At 39.7% G+C, this 25346-nt stretch overlaps 4 protein-coding genes across 5 annotated transcripts in view; 2 read left to right on the forward strand and 2 right to left on the reverse strand.

The window, feature by feature from the left end:
• Positions 1-616: 616 nt before the first annotated feature.
• Positions 617-5350, forward strand: il17c (interleukin 17c). The gene is made up of 3 exons (XM_024281038.2): positions 617-1900; positions 1977-2200; positions 3826-5350. The coding sequence occupies exons 1-3, from the start codon at positions 1886-1888 to the stop codon at positions 4085-4087; spliced, it is 501 nt and encodes a 166-aa protein (XP_024136806.1). The 5' UTR covers positions 617-1885; the 3' UTR covers positions 4088-5350.
• A 3258-nt stretch (positions 5351-8608) lies between these two features.
• On the reverse strand, positions 8609-20330 carry si:ch211-216l23.2 (uncharacterized protein LOC565061 homolog). 2 transcript variants are annotated; one of them, XM_024281004.2, is made up of 9 exons: positions 19964-20264; positions 19724-19810; positions 16241-16320; positions 15952-16075; positions 12832-13031; positions 11062-11340; positions 10817-10987; positions 9421-9654; positions 8609-9333 (listed from the first exon to the last, which is right to left on the reverse strand). In XM_024281004.2, exons 1-9 carry the CDS (start codon positions 20023-20025, stop codon positions 9302-9304), a joined length of 1269 nt encoding a protein of 422 aa, XP_024136772.1. In that variant the 5' UTR covers positions 20026-20264; the 3' UTR covers positions 8609-9301. The 2 variants fall into 2 exon arrangements, with proteins under 2 accessions (XP_024136772.1, XP_036068403.1); XM_036212510.1 differs by lacking the exon at positions 10817-10987 and having other exon boundaries at positions 19964-20330.
• A 306-nt stretch (positions 20331-20636) lies between these two features.
• Positions 20637-23609, reverse strand: LOC112151880 (protein ANTAGONIST OF LIKE HETEROCHROMATIN PROTEIN 1). The gene is made up of 3 exons (XM_024281001.2): positions 22752-23609; positions 22500-22617; positions 20637-22420 (listed from the first exon to the last, which is right to left on the reverse strand). Exons 1-3 carry the CDS (start codon positions 23594-23596, stop codon positions 21974-21976), a joined length of 1410 nt encoding a protein of 469 aa, XP_024136769.1. The 5' UTR covers positions 23597-23609; the 3' UTR covers positions 20637-21973.
• A 196-nt stretch (positions 23610-23805) lies between these two features.
• Positions 23806-25346, forward strand: part of LOC112151879 — a 2891-nt gene continuing 1350 nt past the window's right edge. The window contains exon 1 of the mRNA XM_024281000.2: positions 23806-24338. Coding sequence (XP_024136768.1) covers positions 23839-24338 — 500 coding nt within the window. The 5' untranslated portion in view covers positions 23806-23838. The remainder of the gene's footprint in view (positions 24339-25346) is intronic.

A 25346-nucleotide genomic window follows, 5' to 3' on the forward strand; every position in this document is an offset into this window, starting at 1 on the left:
AACACTTTGAACGTGAAGGCCAAAACTAGCTTACAGTGGTCACTTGAAAGCTTGAACGTTTCCGAGTCCAGCGTGGACGCCGCTATAAAAGTTGTTTCCATTTGCTTACGGAAAACAAGTATTTATGGGTAACTATGCAGCCTTCTTGCAGACCTGTGCCTGTATTCACCACCTGGTCGTATAAATGCTAAAACGTGATTTGAATGAATAACGCTGGTCTGATTGTTGCTGTCAGACGGGTTGGCCGCAGCATTTTCAAGTCATTTGTTTAGAGGAGTTCCACAACGTTGTTTATGACCACAAAGAAAGGCTCTTCAGGTCCCCACAGTCTGCTGAATGATGTCACTCATCTCCCAAACAGATACACGGAGAACACAGCGGCCTCCATCGTCAGCAGATCTCAGAGCTTTAATGTGATGGACTTAATTAGGCACAACTGGAAAAACATCCCCGTTTTTAATATATTCCAAAAAAAAGGTGAAATGTTGGGATGACAGTATTACTTCAGTATGTTTTATTCAATTCAATTTTTATTTATATAGCCCAAAATCACAAAGAGATTTGCCTCATTGGGCTTCAAAATATAAACAATTGTTAAAAACTAAACAGACTACATAAACTGGTTATCCCTGCCCTTAGACCCTCCCTCCCGGTAAGGAAAAACTCCTAAAAAAATATGAGAATAAAAATCTAACTTTTGATGTGAAAATTATCAGGATTCCATATATCTAGAGAAAATCTTGATGTTTTCTTTGTTATTTCTCCAAATTTAGAATAAAGTTTAATAAAGTGAAAATACTCTGCTTAACTTTTAAAATAAATTAATTACGACCCCTGTGCATCCACCAACCTGTTACGTAGATGCATTTTATACGTTTGACCCTAATCATTTCACTTTGATCCTCAAAATTGCTGCATTTTGCATATTTCCTGTTCAATTTCAGCACAACAGTTTCAAAATTATTTCAGTTTTTAGCACAATCGCTGGGGGATTTTCACCGGAGCAAAAGTATTCACATAAATTTCAATATGCTGCATTTTTCTGAGTGTCGTAGCCCATGGGTAAAGTCATACATGTCCCAGGAATGAATAGACCAAAGATCTTTTTTTTTTTTTTTAGGATTTTTTTCTTCTCAATTTATCAGTTTTCAGCCATTTTCAAGCCTGTTTTTAAGATTTTCCTATGTATTTTTTTCCATTTTGTTACATAAATGACAGTTAAAAATAAAAAAAACTACTCTAATTTATTGCGTGTTGTCATATTTTGAACTATTTTTGTGAGGAATACTTTTTATTGGGTATATCGGGTAAAAATTCAGCAGCAAAAGTGATGGTGTAACTTTTTATAGCAAAAGTGTTCCAGGGTTAAATGCTTATCAAACATAATTAATTCTATCTACTAGTTATTTCACATTAAGGTAAGTTTTTTTTTTTTAAATATATGATTAATACAAATGCTGCAGGGGGCCCCTTTTTAATTTTCACCGGGGGCCCCCAAACTGCTAAATCCGCCTCTGGATAAGTGATGATAAAATATCAAATTTCAATCTATTATAGTAAACGTACAATAATAATGTCCGCGTTTGAACTCTGTCCACGCGGTAACAAGTGCGGTGTCTTCGTGTCACGTGTTTGATCAGGATTGACCGACTAACTTTATCGCTGTGATCCATGAAACTTTCCCCCGGCTCACTTTACTTCCGGTGAGTTGCTTCGCGCGCCAGCTGCGATGGAAAGCATTGGAATCCCAGCTGCTTTGTTTGTAGCGCGAGCCTACTTCCGGTTCTCTATTAACCTGTTCGCTTCCAAAACGGGAAGTGCCTCTCATTAAAAAGGACCGCTCTGGCCGCGGGATGGGTACTCGACGCTGCGACAGGAATCAGAGATGCGGGTTCCACAGGTGAGTCTCCCGCTGAGCACACACCACCACCATCACTACTACTCCAACTCACCTGAGGTTTGTTTTCGCCCTCAAGATTCTCATCATCGTTTTGTGGCTCGCGGCTCTGTGCGCGTGCAAGAAGTGTGTCCGGAAAGAGAAACTGGATGAAGAGGCGACCAGGACGATGGCAAGGCGAGGCATCGGGTGGCACAGCATCTCCACCCCGAGCTCCAACACCACCGGCTGTCCGGTGGATCTTTACCAGAACTGGGTCTCTACAGATGATGGAAAGAGGTCCATCTCCCCCTGGAAGTACAGGTGAGATCCTCCTCCTCATCTTCATCCTCATCATCCGAGAGCATCTTTCTGCATCCAACTCTTAGTTTATTATTCTTGCTTAAAAAGTTTTAAAATAGTTTTTAATTTCAATATGATTTTTTAAAATCATAAATAAAGTTGAGTATATAAAAATGTCATATTAATTCTAAAATATTTTTCTTTTATTTGTGTTAAATTTGAATTATAATTATTTGAAGGGTGAATTTGAGCATTAGGATTTAGTTTCTCTTGATTGTGAGAGTCGTAAACAACTTATATACATGCTTATATACATTGTTCTTTAATTTACTTTAACTTTACCACTGTTAAGAAGATTAATGTTATTCCAGTGAATTCTGAAGGAGAAGAGCCGCTTTTCTCCTTCAGAATTCACTGGAATAACATTAATCGTGCTAAGATTTTATGTTTCAGCATCAAAGCATAAAATAAGAATTTAATCTTTTTTTTATAATTATTCCCTTCCATTCCTTAAGTTGTAAACTTGTACTTTTGACTCTTCATGAAAGGAAAAAATAATTTAAAATTCAAATTTTACTCAAATAAATACAAATTTTATTTTAAAAAACAGAATTTTACTGAAAAGTGTTTAATATCTTGCCTGATTTTAAACGTTTAGTCTTTAAATAAAATTATTTTAGTAGTTTTTACACTTATTTTCATTAATAAGTAATGCTATTATTGCATTTTTTACAGAAAATCAAATTTTAGTTAAAGTTTAAAAAAATAAATAAATAAAAGAAACTTGTACTAAATGTAGAGTTTACCTGATGGATATCAAACCCATAACCGAGCCTTCAGCAGATTTGAAATAAACCCTGGAAATCACGTTCACTCGATCCGGGCTGCCACCGACAGGAGGAGCTCAGCAGGGAGGTGTGGAGGGAAAGCCCCAGCTTGGCTCACCCGACCGGCGGTTGCATCACTGCAGCTCCACACTGATGAACGAAGGTCTGTTTAAGAGATCTGCCACTTTTGATGCCAAAATAGCCACTAAAGTCCCACATTACCGTTTGGAAATATTACTTATCCAAAAAAAAAAGGCTAAAAATAGAAAATAGCTGAATTATAACAGTATTACATACAAAAGTTTTAGTTTGTCTTACTTAAGACGGCATCAAATACACATTTCTTTCAAAATAAAAGACTTCCTGTGTCAAATAACTAACTTATTATTATTTCAAAGCACTAAAATTTTTATTTAAAGCCAAAGAGCCACAATGGAGGAATAATATTTACAGTTCACCTAAGACTTTTCAGTAAAACAACAAAAAAGTAAGTTGAATTCCCACAAATAAATATAAAATCTCACATTACTTAGTTAGGATTTATACCTACAATTTTTACAACAAAGAAAACAAACATTTGATCAGAAATTAAATGTTTCTATCCAGTTTGTTAGTGTGTTTTTGTAGTAACACCTTCTGAACAGTAGGTGGCAGTATTAGTCTTTTTTTTCTGGAGCTACAGGTGTTTTTTCTGGTTTGTGATGCTTCCGCGCTCTGATAAAGCATCCATTCATGCAGATCTTAAAAATTAAAAATTCAGGTGTTTTTATTTGTGTTTTAAGCTTCATAATCCTTTATTTTTATGGTATTTGTTTCCAGGGAAGTTACAAAAGAGGGATTTTTTCCCTCCACCTACATGGAAGCAGAGTGTCTCTGCACCGGATGCATACTCGTCAAGGGCAACACAGTCAAGGAAAGCATGGACTACAACTCCAAGCACCTGGTGGTGTCGCGGTTGTTTCTGAAGCGAGTCCTCTGTAAGAACAAGAGAAACGGCACGGCCGAGATGTACAAACTGGAGATTGCTCAAGTGGATGTAGCAGTGGGGTGCTTCTGCGCCAGGCCCAACAACAAGAAGTGATGCTGCGTCGAGCATCGTCATGCAGTCTGACCTCCAGATAAGAAGCTCCTTTGCAGCCGACGTGCCTGCAAATTTAATGAGTCTTCAAAAGCCCATCTTTTATAATAAATCTATTTATTTTTTATTTATTTGAGTCAAGTTGTAGGCCATCTCGTTCCCTTAACACTAAGTAATTTTCTGCATAATGCAGCTGAGGTTTTACAACCTTTTTATTCTTACTGATGCTATGTCATCGACAAATAGCTATTGTATAGTTTTTGTTGTTTTATGCTGACGTGGATTATTTATTGATATTCTTTATTTCTTGATAAATGTTGAGACAAATTGTAACCTAATGGAGCTGATTTCTTTCTGTTGAAAGTTTTTGTCAAGTGAAGCTTCTTAGAAGCAAACGATTCAGTTTATTTCTTTATTGCACCAAGAGCGTTTTTTTCCATGAAGAACGATGCAAACGTAGATGTTTGTGGTAAATCCGATAGGAATGAATGTTTAATGATGTAAAAATATATATATTAGAAAAAAGGAACAATTTAATGCTTTTATTTATTTTTTATATTTCCAAATAAAGATTAATTGAAAGCAAAATTATCTGTTTTTGTGTTTTAATTAGTTTTTTTTTTTTACGTTTTTCATCAAAAGTCTTCTCTGAACAAATTTCTGTAAAAGTGATGATAAATGCGGCTTTGATTGAGGGAATTCTGAGAATATCAGATGCTTTTTGACACCATACAAATGTTTTTTATCAAACAGTTTCTATTTAAATTGGCCTAAAATGAGCCCTAAATCTTTGATTAGACTTTTACATTTTTTTCTGAACTATGTTTGGATCCCTGTTCTGCTGCTTTTATATTTTTCATCAAAGGCAGAAGCTGGAATGCCCACAAAAGCATGAAATTGACCGGGAGTAGCATGTTATTTTGTCTTTTTTTTATTTATTTCCCTGTGCACGGTAGTGTAGTGGTTAGCACTCTCATTTATGAGATGGCTCTTGTTCAAATCCCAGCTGGTGTGGAGTTTCTCCAGCTTCCTTCTATGGTGGTTTAAACACCAGCTAGGGTGACTCCAGAGCAAAATCAACAGGTTTAAAAAATGGATTTTGTTTCCAGAAATCGTTTTTATGCTGATGAGAGTTCTGCTTGTATTCAATAATACTGAAAATTTTCTTTTTTTTTTTACTTCCTCATTAAATCCTACACAGAAGTAGAGAAAGGGATTTGGTTTATTAGGGAAAGTCAGCTGTGTAAACATTTAAACACAAAATCTTTAACATACTGTAACTTTTCATCCATTAACACAATCAACGTTATTCCAGTAGATTTTGAAGGAGAAAAGCGGCTCGTCGAGCCGCTTTTCTCCTTCAAAATCTACTGGAATAATGTTGATCATAGAACATAAACACTAGAGCTCTTATGTTAAAGGGTTAACTGATCAGAGCTCCTGAATTAATAAATTTATTCTTTGATTTTTCAATTATAGCATTGCAGCATCACACCGCCATGCTGCTCTGATGTAGATATATATATATAGGTATATATATATATTTTAATGTGGCTCTGGACGTAATGGAATACACCGTTCAAGTTCCTCTTTCATCTCTTCCTGTTTATTCAGAAGTTTGGGGATAATCCAGATGTTTTATTCAGCCAGTTCTTCTTATTTGGTTCTTTCTTCTTCTTCAATCTCAAACTCTGAACCTCAAACACTAAAAAAACCCAGAACCATTTTTTCTGAATATGAAAATGTTTATTGTTATTAATTTGGCCCGATGTTATCTTGCGCTCATTTCCAACTTGTATGATTTCAACAAAACATATTTTTATGGTGAAAATGTTGAAAGTTATAAGATTTAAGTTGAATTTATTCTGGAATAATATTACTGCCTTTTTATTTTTCATAATTATGTTAAAAGTTACGGTTTTAAGTTTTAAACATTTTCAATCTGCTAGCTTTTAGGACTTTTTTAGCATTTGGAAGTTTAGCTAATATTTCAGCTACATCCTAGCTGTTTTTGGCTTTTTTAAAAAGTTTTTAGGCTATTTTGGAGTTAAGCTAATATTTACTCCCCAGCTATTTTGGCTAATTTAGGTTTTTATTCAGTTTTTGAGGATATTTTGAAGTTTAGCTCATTTTTCAGCTACATGCTAGCTGTTTTGGCTAATCTAAGTTTTTGTTTGTTTAGGCTAATTTGGCATTTAGCTAATATTTTAGCTGGCTATCAGCTTCAGTGTTTTCAGTCATTAACTTCAGCATCTTCAACTATTAGCACTAACATCTTCAGTTATTAACACTAGCATCTTTGGCTATTAGCACTAGCATCTTCAGCTATCAATTTCAGCATTTTCAGCTATTAGCACTAGCATCTTTAGCTATTAGCACTAGCATCTTTAGCTATTAGCACTAGCATCTTTAGCTATTAGCACTAGCATCTTCAGCTATTAGCTCTAACATCTTCAGCTATTAGCACTAGCATCTTTAACTATTAGCACTAGCATCTTCAGCTATTAGCACTGGCATCTTTAACTATTAGCACTGGCATCTTTAACTATTAGCACTAGCATCTTCAGCTATTAGAACTAACATCTTCAGCTATCAGCACTAGCATCTTCAGCTATTAGAACTAACATCTTCAGCTATCAATTTCAGCATCTTCAGCTATCAGCACTAGCATCTTCAGCTATCAGCACTAGCATCTTCAGCTATCAATTTCAGCATCTTTAACTATTAGCACTAGCATCTTTAACTATTAGAACTAGCATCTTCAGCTATCAGCACTAACATCTTCAGCTACTAAATTCAACATACAGCATTCACACCAGCATTTTTGCAGGGAATACTATATATTTAGTTAATATGTTAAAAAGTTATGGTTTTAAAGTAAAAAAAAATTGCTTTAGCTTTTGCTCAATAAAAGTTTATCCTGTTCGGCTCGCAACCTAAGGTGTGTTTTGGATTTTGGCCCCTTGTGCGATTGAGTTTGACACCCCTGTTCCAGAGGCATGTGTTTACAGATGAGACATTCTTTTAATATGTCAAAAACCTTCAAAATAATAGAAAGCAAGATAATGGAGTGTACAAAAGTATGGGCACCCTGCAGAGTTAGTACCTTGTACTGCCCTCCTTGGTAAGTATCTCAGTTTGTAAACGCGTTTTGTTGCCAGTCAAGAGTCACTCAACTCTTGTTTAAAAGTCTTCCAGTTCTCTCAGACTTCTTGGATGTCTGTTATTCGCTGGTCTGTTAAGATCTATCCATATTTTTCAGTGATGTTGAGGTTGTGATTGGGAAGACCACGACAAAACCCTAAGTTTTAATGTGAGACAGTGAGGATTTTGAGGTATGTTAAGGATCATTATCTAATTATAGAAGCCATCTTCTCTTCATGTTTTTCACAGATGGCATCAAGTTAGTGTCCAAACATTTTTGCTGAATTCATTCTTCCTTCAATTGGTGAAATGTTTCCTGTGCTGTAACACAAGCCCAAAGCATGATTGATCCACCCCCATGCTTAACAGTTCTTTTCATTAAACTCTGGACATTTCTTCTCCAAACTTACCTTTGCTCGGTTCACAGAAAGTGTTTCCAACATGCATCAGGCTTGTTTGTTTATTTCTGAACTTCAAGGACGTAGAAGATGTTTTCTTCCATGAGGACCTTACTTGTACAAGTATCTCTTGACAGTATAACAGTGCAGCACAAATCCAGAGTCTGTAGGTCTTTCTGAGAGATGGTGCGGTCAAACTTGGGTTCTGAATTGCTTTTCTCACAATCCTGCTCTGAGATTTTTCTTGGTCTTCCAGATCTTGCTTTAAGTTTCACTCTTCCTGTTGACGGCCATTTCTTAATGATATTTGCATTTGAAAACCCTTTACTATCTTCTTATAGCCTTCTCCTTTTTTGTGAGCATCAACTTTTTTCAGTTTCTAGACAACTGCTTGGAAGAACCCATGATGCCGATTGTTGGACGAAGGTCAGACGACTCGGATTATTTAAAATCTGACATTGAAATCACCTGTTTTTACAGTGATTGTGAACAATCCATGACACTGTCAGGTGTCAGCCTTTCCAAAGGTGGCAGTGCATACTATAAATTCTGGAGGGGGCCTTTCTGCGATTTCTTTAAATAGCAGAACGATTGTAAAGAATACAGTGCAACAATTAAAACACACAAAAAAAAGTACAGGCAAATTTGTTTCCTCATTGTATTAGACAGACACAGTTTCCTTTTTATCTTTATAAAACAAAATATTCTCGCAACATCTGGTCTCATAGATCCAAAATTATTTTTCCTTTTCAAAGGTCTTTGGGTTTCACAGATGCAGTTCTGTGACTTTTCAGGTTATTTTTCTATTTCATTTGGATTTTTGTCATCTTAAACCAACTGGCCAAAGGTTCTGGAAGTAGTTTTTAGTTTTTCTCTTAGCGTTCCACACTCCCGTTTTGCTTAAAACCTAAATATTTCACACAAAATAACTATCCATAATGATTTCTGCAGGAAAATCCATCATTTGACAATAGATTAGAAGTTGGAACTTTGATTTTTCATGTTTATTCTCTTAAGAAAACAAAAATAGATCACATGAAAAGTCTGAAATTATACCAACATGTTAAATTATCTTAAGACATTTTTGAGAAAGTTAGGATTTTGTACTACTGCATGTCCAGAAGTCTCCTCTGAAGTGGCTAAATATTTACAGTTTCATGTAAAAATGTAGAGCGGTATGTACAAAACATGAAAGCGACAGCAGCTTCGATGCTGGATTTTATAGGTGGCGTCTAAAGTGGTCCGATGGGAGGAAACCTCCAAATCCTTTTTCATAGTTGAGAAAAAAAAGGGCTGACAGATGTGTTTAGGAACCACAAAATATGGTCAAAACTCAAAAACACAAAAAGTAACAACATGCTCATAAGCTGTACAAACTGAGTTCAAATCTACGTTTTTCTACAACAAACTCATTTGCTGTTCCATCACGCAGGTTAAGCACCATCTTGAAAAGAAAATCCAGCAGGGGGCGCCACTACGCAAGTAAACTACAAAATCCTGAGAGCGGGAAGTGTTGGGACACTCTGCTTTGTTTCTTCTTGAATATGTTATAGATGTAGTTGACAGCTTTAAAAAACGAGGCGGTGGAGGACTCTTCGCGTAGGTTTTGGACTTCCTGCTCTAGTTGAAATGCTCAAAAGCACTACGGCCTGCATACCGACAGGCCTGTGGGGCTTCAGTGCCGCGGGCCCGCCAGGCGAGGAATCCCTGAGGAAGACGATTTCAATGAAATACCAGAAACTGTTTCAACTCACTTTTTTCTTCATAGAGCGCCAAGAAGAGACGAGAACCAACCTGGAGTGGCCAGAAGTGGAGGACGGGAGCTCTTCAAGGCGGGAAGGGGCATTCGAGGACCATGGGGGCCTCGGAGGCCCATGTGGAACGGAGGGACGTGAGAAAGCAGGGGTCCTCGAGGAATACCGGGACCGCCGTAAGGATTGTGTGAGAGCAGGGGGCCGCGAGAGATGGGGGCCCCCGACAGTCCATGCAGAGAGAGCAGAGGGGGAGGCTTGGTTTTGAGGTGAGAACCTGCAGAGGAAAGCATGACAAAACACAAAAAGAACACGAACATGATCTGTGAGGGGCAGGAAAAAAAAAAGAAGAATTTATGAAAGAAGAATTGATGGAAGGAGATTATGATGACACGGAAAAAGCGGCAGATGCTGAAAACAGTTATGAAGATGGAAAAAGATTTGTAAAATAAAACCATTAAAAAGCAAATATATATATATATATATATATATATATATATATACACAGTGGTGGACAAAATCGTTCATACCCCTCAGTTAAAGAAAGGCAAAACCCACAATTCTCACTAAAATCACTCAAAACTTACAAAAGTAACAAATAAAACACCTGTGATGTCAATTAAAGGACACACCTGAGTTAATCATGTCACTCTGGTCAAATAGTTTTCAATCTTTTATTGAGGTACCATCATTTTTGTCCAGGCCTGTTTCATTACTTTGTTTTTTTAAATAATTATGTTAATCAACAATTCAAAATTGATGGCTGATTTTGATTGTTTAATTTTCAAGAAATTTTTATTTATTGTTACTTTTGGAAGTTTCAAGTGATTTCAGTGAGAATTGTGGGTTTGTGCTTCTTTAACTGAGGGGTACCAACAATTTTGTCCACCACTGTATATTTAAACCTAAAGAAAGTTTGAAAATGTCAAATATATAACCAAAAAACTTTGATAAAAACGTCAAAATTCTATATTTGTTTTTTGGCCGCTCCCTAAATGAAATTAAAACTAAATGAACTGAATGTGATGTTGTGCTATTTATTTTCGTATCTTTTTTAAAAATAACAATTTTGGTTAAATACTTATATTTATGAATAAAAACTAAAGTAGGCCAGGCTTTTTTCGCCTTTTGTATAAAACAGCAGAATAAAATGAGTAGAATAGTTTGCATTTCCAGAATTAAAGTTAGTCTTATTGAAGCTACAAAAATGAAAAGAAAAAGAACCGTAGAAGCATGAAGCATTTCTGTTTCCTAAAAAGCCTCCACCCACACTGAGGTAGTATTTAAACGTAATAGAAGGAAAGACACCGTGTGATGGAAAGTCTCTGTTCAAAAACTGAAACTTTTTAAAGTTTTGAGTCAAAACTACAGAAGCAGATACTTTGTGAGTAGCGGCGTGGAATGACTGAAGCACGGATGAAGTGGTGAGATGGGTTCACCTGGTGAAGGTAGGAGTGGCAGCGGTAGAGAAGGGGAGTGCTCCCCCAGGAGGCTTCCTGCTAAAGATGCCGACTGTGGCTGTAAAGGGCGTGGCGGGGTGGGAAGCAGAGGAGGCGGTTTCCCCAGTGTTGAAGGAGAGGCGTTTCCCCCGTCCACCTCCACGTTTGAGACTGGACAGACGAGAGCATTGTTGACAACGCACAGAACGAAGCCCGCAAATGGAGATGCTTCACCCGAGGTTCACCTTGAACGTAGTTCTGCCGTGAGCTGACGTACTCGGAGATGATCTCCAGCTCTTCGGGGTACACGTGCACGCCCTCCGCCAACAGCCGCAGCAGCTGCCGGACTTCGGTGGGAACGACGTGGCGCTCAACTTTCTCTCGAACCAAAAAGTCGTCAAGCAGCTGAGACGCCTGCGCCGCGATGTCGGCGGGGTCCCTTGGGGAGCGGTCTTTGACCATCCTGCGGCTGTACTCCGCCTGGACCAGCTCCATGGCTTGCTCTTTGGGCATGTTGCGATGGACTGGGGAGTGAAGGGGGGTTATTAGGGAAATTTTAGGAAGTAAAAAAAATAAAAATTCAGACAAAAAAGAGCTGCAACATCTGTGTGGTTTTCCCTTTTTTTAAGGCGGTACTGTGTTTTTTATGAGTTTATGCTTTGAGAGGTTAGACTCTGGAAGGGGAGGAAAACATTTACTTTAGGGGGGGCAGGAACCGTGTGACCTAAACTTTAGGATTGTCTATTAAAAACTGCATTCAGAAGTATGTCAGGAGTGAAGATTCTGATCAGATGATCGACGTTTCTGTTCTTTCTGGTTCTGTATAATGTGATTCATGAGTGCAGATTAAAAACATGTTTAGTTTGGTTTGATCAGAGGTAAAAAAGGCTTCATGGGAGTTAATTGTGTGAAAGGACCATGTCTACATACAATATTTGAATCATTGAAATGAGTGAAGTGTAGCGCTGCAGAGTCTCATCATGGAGAACTAAAATGTACATTTAGGTGCGAGTGTGTTTGATGCATTTGCAGAAATATTTTCAGGTTTTCAGTGAATGTTTTAATCCATTGACTGTATATGAGAACTGGACTGAGAGACTCCTCCCCTCTGGTGTTCCGACTTTGACTAATCACTGCTTCCTGACGGAGTCTGGTTTAAGGCTGGGTATCACTACTAATTTCCAGAATCGATTCAATTCACCAGAGCCTGGATCGATTCGATTTGGATTGTTAGATTATTTCGATCCACTTAATTTGATTCAATTCACTTTTGAGTTTACACAGTCTAGACACATTTGTTTAGAAATACATTAATAATCTATATATGTTTTGAATATATTCATATTAATCTGATACAGTTTATATACTGTAACGTGTATTAGTGAAATTATGAGATTGTTAATAGTATACAGTTATACATGAATTCTCAACTAGAGAAGCTCCAACAATTGTTCTGCCTCTCTTGGAGGGCGTTTCAGTTTGGCCACTAGGTGGCAATCACGCCATAGCATTACACATTTCCCAGAAGAATGAGCGAAAAACTGATTTAGACCACAAATGGTGACTTTAAAAAATATATTTTCTTAAAAGTGAGGAAAATGTATTCCTGTGAGTGTATAAAGATGTTCATTCACGTCGACTGAGTGTTAGTATTAGCTGTCCTATGGGAAATTCCATTATATGTTAGCATCAAGCTAGCGGACTTTAGCATTATCCTTTAGATCAATCTCTACTTTTATGGATCAATTATTGATCTGTTAAGCTTAGATCGATTAATCGATTTTATCAACCCAGCAGTAGTCTGGTTCCAACATGGCAGCATCCACATTGGGAAAAAAAATATATCAACAGAATTGACTTTCTACACTCTCATTCCAGTTCTCATGTACAGTCGATTGTTTTCTGAATGTTTTTTTCTTTTTTGTGGTTTGATGTGAAGTTTTGGAGAAGCTACATGATGAGAGGGGTGAGACAGTTTGGGCAAGTCTGAAGGAGTGCCAGGGGTTCGGACTTACTTTTGAGGGACTCTGAGAAAATGATAACAGTGCAGGAGGACAGAGCTATGTTTTTCTGCTCCACCAGTATACATAACGGCGAGCCATCTGCTCGGACATCCTGCAAGGCCCGGGTCAGGCCTGATTCCGCTTGGAGGTAGAGCATTTCCACTGACAGGCCGCGCTCCTGCAAGCACTGGCTTAGCGATTTGGGGTATTCCCTTTGAGAGGAAGAAAAACACTTTGTTAACTTGACATTTCTGCCTGAAGAAGACTGGACTGGCACAAAGAGGAACCCTGAGGGTCACGTCTACGGGGAGCAGTCTGCTGAAAATGTGCAACAAAAACACGAAGACTCATGGACACATTTTGTGTGTTTGTGTGTGTAAAGCTGCTGTCAGAAATTAATGTCTGTTGGCTTTAAAGCCTTTCAGTGATGACGATTGTTTTAATGACTCACATCCCAGAAGACCAAACGATGGTCGAGTTGAGAAAAAAAAAAAGTAAATGTTAACATCTTTAAATAATTTATGAGTTGATCATTTTCCAGACTTAAAAGGACACGAGGAAACACAAAACATGAAGTAATTGTGTTAAAAACCCAGAGATTCCCAAAGATAACTCAGTTATTAAAGAGCAGAAAGTCCATCAGAATAATTGATGCTAATTACTTTTTAAAAAGTTAAAACTCAAAAAAACAACTATACAAAACTCTTGCAAAATGTTTATTACACTTATGTCCTCCTACTTCATTTGACTTGACCTCCACCATCGTGCTGGATACTTGGAATATTTGTTTTTAATTGTTTTATTTGTAATTTGATCAAACACCTCTGAACTTTTTTGGTGTCTTTAAGGTTCTGGTGGGTTTTTCTGTCCTTAAAGGTTGTCCTGGAGTTTCTCTGAACCTGTGAGTTTGTGTGTTCAGAGGGAAAAGAAAAGATAAAAAAATAAATAAATAAATCTGATTCGGTAATAAACAAGAAGCTTGTACTGGTTCAGCTTTTTCTTTCATGTGGGAATTGTCATTTGAGTGTGTGTTCAAATGTTTGCAGTTAGTGACCATCTGGAAATCTAATGAAAATCGTGTGATGGAAAGTTTGAAGGATTTGTGACTGAAAGTGGATTTAAACCAGAACTTAGATCTGTCCCGGTCAGTTTAATGCGTCTGTGTGGAGGTCAGAAGATTCATTTGTAAAAATACTACAACAGTGCTGTTATAGAAAGTCTTTTTTGTTCAGACTTTTGGGTGAATGTTGAGTCTGTGCATACAGTTATTTTAAAGACATATTGTGTTGGGTTTGTATTAATATGGAATGTATCAAACAGACTGAATGTTTGGAGTTTTTGTTTAGACCCTGAACAAATCGTTCTGTTGTAAGAGCAGTGCAGTCCAAAACCGTCTGATCCTGCAGGTTTTTGTCTAGAAATAGTTTTATATCAATATGTGTTAAAGTGTGCTGCTGGATTATAACCAAACACTCTTTGATTCACAGCCATAAAGAACTACTTTGAGTTTATGGTTTGTCACATGAAGGAAGTGATAGGGGTTTAAGAAAAAACCTGCCGTGGTGGTTCTGGTTCTGTTTGTTTCTTATAAACTTATATGACAGATAAGTTTGTGCCCTTAATATACGGACACATGCAGAAATCTGGGAACTGAACTCATCAACCGAACCCGGAGGTTGAAGCATCATGTGAAATTCTGTTTTAAATGTTAACAAATCAAAGCCTCCAGTTCAGGTTTGCAAAGCCGAGGAGAAAAAAAAGCCAAGAAAAAAAACCCAAGTCAGCAGTTTTCCAGAAAACTTGAGCAGAAGCTGAAAAAACTAAAACAGATTTGTTTTAGAGCAAAGGGAGATGATTGAAGTTTAGTGTTTAAAATGAGCATGTTTGTGTTTTCATTTTCTAAACTTTCAAACTCTGCTTTGCAGAATGTGAAATCCCAAAGGAAGGAGAGGTGCAGCAGCAGATTCTGAGGAAGATGAATCACCAGTGTAGTAAATCCACTTTAAATGACAGAAAGTTTAGGTTTTTTTTAAGAACTCAAGCTTCACTTTTTTTTTAATGAGATCAACAACTAAAGCTCTCTTTCACATAAAACTCCCGGGATCAATGTGATGTTCTGCTGACTCCATCATGTGGAGGTCCAACCAAAGACAGAAGGTGATTGTAGAAATATCTCTTTGAAAAGACTGATGTGGCTTTGTGGATTAACACGTTAAACTGTAAAGTCTATGTCATGTATTTCCTGGAAAAACATGAAAAAAACTATGTTTAGGGAAATCATAAAAATGTGCATAGAGTAAAAGCCTCAATAGAAAAGATTTAGTTCATGTCTAAAGGCAACAGAACCAATGAGGAGTTTCAATGTTAATTCAGCGGTACAGGCACGATCTGAGGTCCTGCTATGTCATTTGAGCAACAGGGTTGGTGGTCTGGCAGCAGCATGAAATGAGTGGCGTGGTGAGAGTTCAAATATCTGAATTTTGGCAGGTCCTTCCATCACATCTATCAATCAGGAACTCAGCTTTGGCGATCAGGCTAAAACACTTGACAGTAGCTCCTCCCACACGCAGCCGTGGCATCAAGCATAAGAACATATTTTTGGACAGGTGGCGAGCAGAGAATTCACCGCATGGTGAAAGAGTGCTGGTGCAAATTTGATGAATTGTGTTTAGTGTGAAAGGCAGCTTAATAACGTGACGTAACGTTGTGATGATGAAAACTAAAAATCCACTTAGATAGATGCAGTCTCAAATTTGACCACTGGTGGTCAGTAATGAGACAATGAGAATGTTGCTGGGAATTAAAACCACCCGAATAATCCAAGTTCTGCTCCCTCTGGAGAGTGTTTGGGTAAACATTTGATGCAACTGAGTAACTAACTAACTAAGTATCCCCTTCATTTAATACATAACATTGCTCAGTTTTTCTTTACATAAATGTAATGCACAATCTTTGCTTTTAAAACATGAAGTAGAAGTTAAAAGGTTTTCAAAAAGTGGTATCAAAAAGCAAAACTCGTAAACAATTCAGCTCAAATTGAGACCCATTTCAAACAGTTCAACTTCTCAGTAAATAAATGACAGGAACGCTGCCCCAGCTGTCAGCTTTCAAATCTCTGCAGGACGGACTCACGGACACTCGTTGGTGATGGAGAGGACGACGCAGTCGGCCGGCTTCTTCTCCTCCTGGACCTGCTTGTAGAACTTCTGGTACAGAGCTTTGCGTCTGTCTGACGGAGTGCACACCTCCGACTTAGCTGCAGGTTAGCAGAAGACAACAGGAAATTATTAAAGGTAAGCAAAGTTAAGATTTAAGAATGTTATCATACATTAATTTATGTTAGTTATCACAGAAAGGTAAATTAAGTCTTTAAGTTAAAGACTACAAACATTTTTTTAATGATAGGAACCCAGAGACTCACCAGATGACTGCTGCGGCTTATATCCCTCAAACTTCTTTGCACTGCCACCAAAGTTCTGCATTTGTTCTAATTCCTCATAACTGTCAGAGAAGGAAAAAAAGTTAACTTTACAAGATGCACACTAGTGTTGTGTAAACAATGAAGACAACAGTGGCGGGCCGTCAGGGCCTGCAAGGCCTTCTCTGCTGGCCTAAAAATATCTGAATCACAGACTGATATTAATTATTATTTATTTCCGTGAATACGTATTCTATAATTCCAAATGCTCTGTCTTCGTCCTTTCATTGCTGTCTCCCTGGTTGCGCTGCTTCCAGACGTGTATTTTCCTATTTAAGCATTAACCAATCACATTGCAGCACCATTTGTTGCTAGGGTCAAAGAAATCTGCCTGAAGGCCTTCACAATCAGTTCTGCGGGCCCTGTAGCATAAAATAATTGTCGACCAAACTGTTGCTTCAACCAATCAGATCTGGAGGAGACCACGTGCTAGGCCAGCTAGAAGGCCCACGGAAACGTCAGGATTTTCACGAGCTTTGATTGGACAGCTCGCAGCTCGCTCTGGTTCTGCTGACGGACACAGGTGCCGAGGAGCGGCGTGTCAGGTTTGAAGATGTTACCAGTGGAAAGCGTCTGATCGTCTGATTTTTGGTGGAAAATGAATGTCTGGGTAAAGTTGTGGCACAGTTTTGTCTGGCACGGGTAAAGGAGTTCCGTGACTCCGTTGAGCGGGAGTGAAGCTGAAATCTACGAGGCTCCTGAACGCACCGCGGGCGCGTGCAGCGCAAAATCCTCGCGCAAATATTATTTTCCAGACACAGACCTTGATCGATCACAAAAACTGATGTTTGTCTCCCTCCTGGACCACAAGAGGCTTCAGGAATACCAGAACATTTCCCGCATGCAGCCTTTTCCAGCTTATCACAGCCACGGAACACTTTCCATCTGCGAAACGCACGGATTCTGCACGACAGAGTGATTGAAATCTTCTTGAGGATAGAAAGGATGGATTTTGTGTTTAAATAATCTGGATTTTTGGTGAGTAAAATTTTGCTATCTCCCTACATAATATTGAAATTTTATCAGGTTATTTTTTATGCTTTTGGTGTGTGTGTGGCAGCTGTACCTGCAGTAGAAGTTTTATTGCCATAAAATAGTTAATGAGGGTTGGATTGATTCAGATGGAGCACTACTGAAGGCCTAGGTGTGAAATGCACGGCCCGCCACTGGAAGACAATATATTAAACTTTTGTCAATCAAGTCAAATAGAAGTTTAAAACATTGTTCCTCAAAGTTTTGAGCCAAATTGTTTAAACTGATCCTCTTAAGATGCACTATATTACCAAAAGTGTTGGCCCAGCCATCCAAATGATCAGAATCAGTTGTCCTAATCACTTGACCACAGGTGTGTGAAATCAAGCCCTCAGACATGCAGAGTGTTTTTCAAGCATTTATGAAAGAATGTTGAGCTCTCAGGAGCTCAGGGAATTCCAGCGTGTAACTGTCATAGGATGTCACCTGTGCAACAAATCCAGTCCTGAAATGTCCTAAATATTCCACAGTCAGCTCTATCAGAACAAAATAGAAGAGTTTGGGAACAACAGCAACTCAACCACTAAGTGGTAGACCATGTAAACTGACAGAGAGAGGTCAGCGGATGCTGAAGGTCATAGTGCAAAGAGGTCGTTGACTTTCTGCAGTCAATTGCTGCAGAGCTCCGACCTTCATGTGACCTTCAAATTGCAAAGCTCTATGGGTCAGGTATGGGATGGCACTTCAGTGCATATGCGAGTCAAGGCAGGTGAACCGATACTTTTGGTAATATAGTGCATTTTCAAAACACTCTGTGATCTTTTAATTGTGATTTAGCTGTTTTCAGCCAAAATGAAGGAAAAAAACTGTTTTCTTAGACATAGTATCTGCAGAGCGGCAATAGTTCATAAGAAATTTCCCTTAGAGTTGTGGGCAGGACAGCTGATACATGGCAACCCCATCCCCACTTCCCCTCCCCGTTACTGAGAGCTCTCTCTGTTTTTTCACTCCCCCACTATCTTACAGCCCCTACATTAGCAGTGCAACAAAAACGGTGAGCAATACAGGAGCAATGCTGTCGTAAAGTTTAGAGCCAGATGTGGAAAATAGACTAACATGGATCTGTTAGTCTGCAAGTAGATGCATCAGAATGGAGTAGAGCGGGGAGCTTGTTCCCCATCAAGTCACAAATAAGTTATTTTTTGAACAGCTTTTTTTCCATCTGCTCTTGATTCTTAACAATATGAATAAAGAATTACCCAGAAATGCAATTTAATATGTCCCGAATCATTAGAAAAATGCCAAAAGAATAAAAGTTAAAAACCCCATTTTCATCAGTGTTTCCATGGAAGCTTCATTTTGAAACTAGAGCTACTGCTGTTCATCATGCTGCACAATCCAACAGCAATGATGACATTAAAGCACCAGATTTCTGATGAATGTCACATCGAGATTGAAAAAGATAATTGTTTTTTGTCATTGGGTGCTCTTGTAAAGCAAACAAAAATTCAAATCAACCCGCCGGTTACAATGCAACCCAAAACTCCTAAAAGAAATACTCAACATCTGTTCTAAGGAAACTTGCACTTTAGTGCAGAAATCCTCAGTACTAATCTCTGTGAAACACTGCCCGTACTTTCTCTGCTCACTGCTGATTACCTGAAGGTGTGTTCGGTAAATTAGAAACTGTAAGATAATATCTTAGATAAGGGTGAATAAATCAAATGTTATTTTGAGTTTTCTTATGTAAGCTTCCTGACCTCTTTAGCAAACAATATGAATGTAAACAGAGGAGATATGAGAAACGTAAGGAAAAAAGGACATCTGTGAATTTGGAGAACCTGACTCAACCTTTCCCACAGCTACACAATAGAATAGACGTGTCACTACAAAATAAATCACAAACCACAATGGAGCCACCTGTAATTTGATCTTTTGAAAAAAAATGTAAACCTATTATCTTATCAAAATAAAAAAATACATTAAAAAGGTTACAATTTTAAGTCAGACTGTTAAAGAGAGTTTAGTTTTGCTGAAATAATTTGCACAAAGTTTTATTACAATAACTGTTAATTTTATCCATAGAAAACTGTTCTCCTGTTGTGACCGCAAAGAATTGTGGGATTGGATTTTCATCTTTCCTTTTGAAAATATATCAGATTTTTTTCTTTTTTATTTTAATAAAATACAACTTTCTTTACAAATGAAACTATGTATTATGTCTGTATGTTTTCATTCTTTACGGACGTTGGCACACACCCATAGTAGTCGACGATTGACAATCGAAGATTCTCATCTGCGTCAAAAGCCTTCAACAGGTGACTGCTAGTGTTTAAAGCTCTTTTACTCGGCTGGGTGAAGACTTGATCTTAGACAGATGAAATGGGGGCACGCGGAAGCGCACTGACCCACGCGGCAGTTCGTGAAAGACCGGGAAGGCGCAGGTCGTCGTACCTGTCCAGAGCATCCTTCAGCTCGCTGCTCCGCTCCTCCCTGGTCGGGTACGGAGCTGCTCTCCGGAACAAACGAAGCTGTTGAGCACTGCAGAACACAACGAACTTCGTGAGAAACACCACATACGAAAGCTATCATAGCTAGATTAACTAATTAGTCCAAACAATCTTGTTTATATGTATTATTAGCGGTGGTTGTGTTTTATGCTATAGCTGCTAATGCTAAGACCGCGAGTCCTACCTCCCGTTTGAGCTACTTGAGGGCCGCAGCGCGCCCACAGCTGACTTCGCCCAGGCTGACATTTTACTTTAACTACAAATTCACTTGAGTAAAAAGAAACAAACAAAGTATACTCATAAACTAAAATTCGAGATCCTCCTTTTAGCTGTGTCCTAAGCCCGTCTACACGAAACGAAGGGAAGAAAGTTCTTCTTCTTCTAGCGATTAGCGGCCGTTTGAACCAGCATATGGACACCTGCTGCCCCCTGTCGGTCAAGCAATAAATTGACTCGTGCCAATTTGTAAATTGAATGAGGAAACTTTCAAGGCTGTTGAAAATAGAACAGAATACGTAGACTATTACTTATATAATTTTTCCCTGTGTCCCTAAATGTATATCCCAACCAAATGATTTATTTATATTTTATGTTCACGTGCATATTTTATTTTAAAATTGGTTCAGATAATAGCTTTCAAGTATATTTCTGCAAACAATAATACAAATTTAATCTTGTGATGTACTCAAATTTATTTATATACAGATTTATTGTTTTCAGTAATTGCGAAGCAAAACATTTGCCCATTAAAGAAAGACTGGCCTGTCAACAAATTACTACATATAAACCCACTCTAATCAAAATGTGTTTTTAACATTTGGATGACATATGATAAGAAAATTAAGCCCAAGGCTGCATTCTGGTATTTTTTTTATTTAAATGATTGTGAATCAGGAGCAGATGAAAAAATTGTTTGAAAAAGACCGTATCTGTGATGTAGAAAATACACTGGGCGAGCTGAAAGCGTCCTGCTCCTTGCTTTCAGCAAAGAGAACGGGAAGGAAGCATGGTTCTATGGTTCTATCATGAATAAATCAAAATTAAAATTATAAAAAATGAAGAAAAAAAAAAACACAGAACACTTTGTATATAAATCAAAAGATGATGGGAGTGAGAAGTAAAAGAATTGTTTGTTATAAGCATAGGAATGAATGCCCCTCAAAATAAAGTTTTTCATGTTTTACTAAACATTCTTGGATATCTGGGTCACATGTGATCTTTTCTTGGTAAAAAAAAAAAGCATTCAAAAAAAATGAAAGGAATGAGGTTAACTTGTTATGTGCTTGAAAAATATATTCAAATACATGTCACAGAACTTTGGAAATGTTTTCACAATTGTATCAATTAATTCGTTGTTGTAAAAAAAAAATCAGGAAATCACATGGCTTGATTTAAAAAAAGAAATATATTTGTTCATTTCAGCAAAAAATAGGTAATTTATTAACAGCAGAAGTTCACCTCCATACTTTGTAATGCAAACCTGGTTGTTAATGACAGAAAGCAAAGTTTTCTGTAGGTCTTCAGCAGGTTTTTACCTACTGTAGTTCCTATTTTAATCCTCTCTTTAATAATCCACTCTAGAGTTGTGATGTTTTTTGAGTCGTTGCTAAAAACACAGCCTTTCAACTACCTTCACATATTCTCTATTGGATTGAGGTCCAAAATATGTCTTTACTCATCTTTTCCTTAATATGGATCTATCCCAAATCATCATGCTTCCACCTCCATGCTTCCCAGTGTTCCCCTTCCAACTTGGTGAGCGGCGTTTATCCCAAAGAGTTTCACTTTGGTCTCATCTGATCGCATGACATCCTCCCAGTCCTCCTCTGGATCATCCAGATGATCCCTAGAGAACTTTAGAATTTACAGTGAGATTTTCTGGGTCGTTTACATACATTCTGTCTTTCACAGTTTATGTCTGTAATGAAAATGACAGACCTCTCTGATGTTTTTAAGTGGGACAACTTCCAGGACTAAATCCTTTTAACCCCACTGTCCTAAACTTTTGTTGAATTCTTCTGTAAAAGGTCTTAGAAAATCCCTCACCTGAAAAGAACTCTGACATAAAACTGGTAGACACCTCCTGTGTCTGAAGCTTCAAGAGAAAAATCTCAGAACGTTTTTCAAGTCTTCCAGAAATGTTTGCATTTTCACATCAAATCAGCCACAGTCAGCAGACGGAGCTGCAGGTGATTCAGCGCTGCAGGATGGACAGCAGGTTGTTGGCGATGGTGCACCGGACCACCTCAGCCGGTCCGTATGTTTCTCCCTGGTATGGTACAATGTCTGGCTGGATCAGAAATTGTCCAGACGGTGCCATCTGTATGCTCCACTCTGGCAGGAAGGCATCTCCTTGCTGCTCGCAGATGTTGTGCAGGATGCAGCAGGCGGTCACCACTCTCGGCATCATGGAGACATCAATGTCGCTCTTCTTCAGCAGGCACCTCCAGCGCCCTTTCAGCCTCATGAAGGCGGCGTCTACCACGGAGCGTGCCGACGCCAGGGTGAAGGTGAAGCGGCGTTGCTCTGGGGACAACCGATGCTCATTGCTGTAGCCTTTCATCAGCCAAGGCCTCAGAGGGAAGGAGAGGTCGCCGATCAAATGGACAGGGATCTCCACGCCGCTGGACAGGATGGACTTCTGAAAGAAAACATGAATGTTCAGCTGACACACCAACCCAGGTCAAATCTGATCAGTCTGGTTTGCAGGATTGGCTCACCTCTCTGGGGAACAGGTAACCATCTGGGCGGTCCTCAGCTTTCAGGTACAGGTCCGAACTGGACAGTACGGAGGCACTGCTGTTGCTGCCGGGCCAGCCCGCGTACACGTCTGTGAACCTGACAAATGATTTCACCTGGTTTAATCAAAGGTTTGGTCAACTGGAACCATCAGAAGCTCCACTGATCCAGAGGAAAGTCGACAGTTGGTCTAATCAATCATCAGTGGAGCCATAGGTGTTCTGGGACGGTACCGGAGCCGGTGGTCCACCACGCCCTGCAGGATGACGGAGTGCCAGCCCCATCCGTTCGCATAGTGGTCCGGGTTGTCCCGCGGGGGGGCGATGGGGATGTGCGTGGAGCCTATGGCGCCTGCGCACTGCGGGTAGCAGCGGTCCGCGAAGGCTCGAATGGTTTCGTCCAGCTGTGGTCCGGTCGGAAGCGACACGAAGCGGCCGTACAGCAGATCCACGATAGCCGACGTGACCTGCCGCACGATGATGCACACGGTGGCGATGCCCACCCCGAACGTGTCCGCGATGGAGCGGTACTCCCCGGACCGGGCGAACCACCACAGCGTGATGGCCAAGCGGCGGCGCGGCTCGATGGGCGCCCGGTAGTTGGTCCGGCGGCGCTGGATAGCCGGTCCGATCAGTTTTACTAGGTGGTCGAACGTCGACCGGGACATGCGAAACTGCGCCTTCCACGCATCCTCGTCGTATGACTGCGCCGTGGCCCAAAAGTTCTCGCCTCTTATCCGTCGGCGGGCCCAGATGTGTCTGCGGGTGGTGGACAAGACGCTGAGGATCCCAGCGATGGAGGACAGCAGGAAGGCTCTCCTCCGTCGCAAGTACTGGCGCCGCCGCCGGTCTCGGTCCAAAGCCTCCTGCGCCCGGCTCCGCCTCAGCACGGCCGCCTGGAGCTGGCACAGCTCGGACAGCTGACCCCCGAGCAGCGGGGTGGAGACCGACAAGATTACGGAGCAGAAGAGGGCTGCGGACCGCGCCGCCTCCTCCATCTTCAAATCCAAAACAAACCGCGGCGCACAATGATGACGTAACACGACCTGCGACCGTGCATACCGAAAATGCAGCGACATCGGTCATCTTAAACACGCCTACTGACGAACGCGCTGACGTCACAGCAGCACACTTTGACGACAGACGGCATTACAAATCATGGCAGTGCAGTGAGAATTATTGCGTCATCACGTGGCGGAACGACGTCTTGGTACGTCATGCAACACACGGAAAAAATCTTTAAAGCAGGCCTCTGACAGGTGTCTTCTCCACCTAGTTTTTTTTTATCATCGCAAGACGATAACAAAGCAAACCGGGAAATATGTCAAGGCAAGAGGAAGTAGAACCCGGACAGGGGAGCCTCGTGTGGGCGGAATTCCTCCCTGAGGAGGGAGTCCTCCTCTTGAGGGTCCTGACGCCGGAAGAAGTGTTCCGGTTAATCTACGGATCCATCGGCCAGACGATGGAGATTAAACTGTCTACGTTGAGAGATGAGCTCAGTCCAGAGATCGTCGACAACGCGATACAAGGCATCGTCCAGGGACTCACCGGAGAAAGCGAAAGCAGTAGCCGGAGTCCCCTCACGCCCCAGAAAGGCAAACTCTGCAGGAGCGCTATGTGGGAAAAGATCAAACAGCTTTACCACAAACTGAACCTGTTCGAGCCCTCTATGGGCGGAGCTTGCGGGATGAAATTACCGACCCCGAAGCTTAAACGACCCAAAAGAAAGGGGCGTCAGAAAAAAGCCTCAGAAAAAAAGACATCAGAACCTGATCTGGAAGAAGAAGAGGAGGAGGAGCAAGTTACAGGATGCTTCTTAAGGTCAGGAAAAAGATGTGCTGATAATTTAAAAACTGCTGGTGCCACCATGCTGAGGAAAAGTTGTGAAAAAGTTGAAAATGTCAACTTAAAGCAACTTATTCCCTGCATGGAACCAGGGAAAATGCACGCTAAAAAATTAAAAACTGCTGGTGCCACCATGCTGAGGAAAAGTTGTGAAAAAGTTCAAAATGTGAACTTAAAGCAACTTATTCCCTGCATGGAACCAGGGGAAAGCTGTGCTAAAAAAGTAAAAACTGCTGGTGCCACCATGGTGAAGAAAAGTTGTGAAAAAGTTCAAAATGTGAACTTAAAGCAACTTATTCCCTGCATGGAACCAGGGAAAAGCTGTGCTAAAAAAGTAAAAACTGCTGGTGCCACCATGGTGAAGAAAAGTTGCGAAAAATTTCAAAATGTGAACTTAAAGCAACTTATTACCTGCATGGAGCCAGGGAAAATCTGTTCTAAAAAAATAAAAACTGCTGCTGCCACCATGCTGAGGGAAGTTGGTGAAAAAGTTCAAGGTGCTGAACCGGATGAGGCTGAAATTCTGAAAACAGCTTTGATAATAACATCCCTTACAACGATCCTTTCAAATGCTGTTGTAACGGCAGGGTTTGAGGATTATTCTGACAAATTTCATTTCCCTGTAAAAGACTACTTCAAACATATTTGGGAAGAAGTCAAAGATGAAATCATCCAGATGGATCAAGCTAAAATTGTGAATAAGCTACCCTTGCTTGTTTACAAAGACCTGATAAAGGAGTGTGGAAATCCAGAAGTCCTACTGATTTTCCTTCAGTCCAATGCACTGAATGATTTCATTGCTCTCAGCTTCAAAAAGCACCTCACCGAACTCAAAAAACCCAGCCTTTTTAGAAGGGTTTTCAACTTTTTCTGTCGGAAGTCTGACTAGAAAAGTAAAAACCTCAGCAAAAAAAAAAAAGGTAGGGTTAGCTTAGACTAGTTTTAATATAGGGATAGTTCAAGAGATTAGAGTAGGGCTAGATT

Source organism: Oryzias melastigma, linkage group LG6 (genome assembly GCF_002922805.2).
Source record: "Oryzias melastigma strain HK-1 linkage group LG6, ASM292280v2, whole genome shotgun sequence".
NCBI classification, from domain to species: Eukaryota; Metazoa; Chordata; class Actinopteri; order Beloniformes; family Adrianichthyidae; genus Oryzias; species Oryzias melastigma.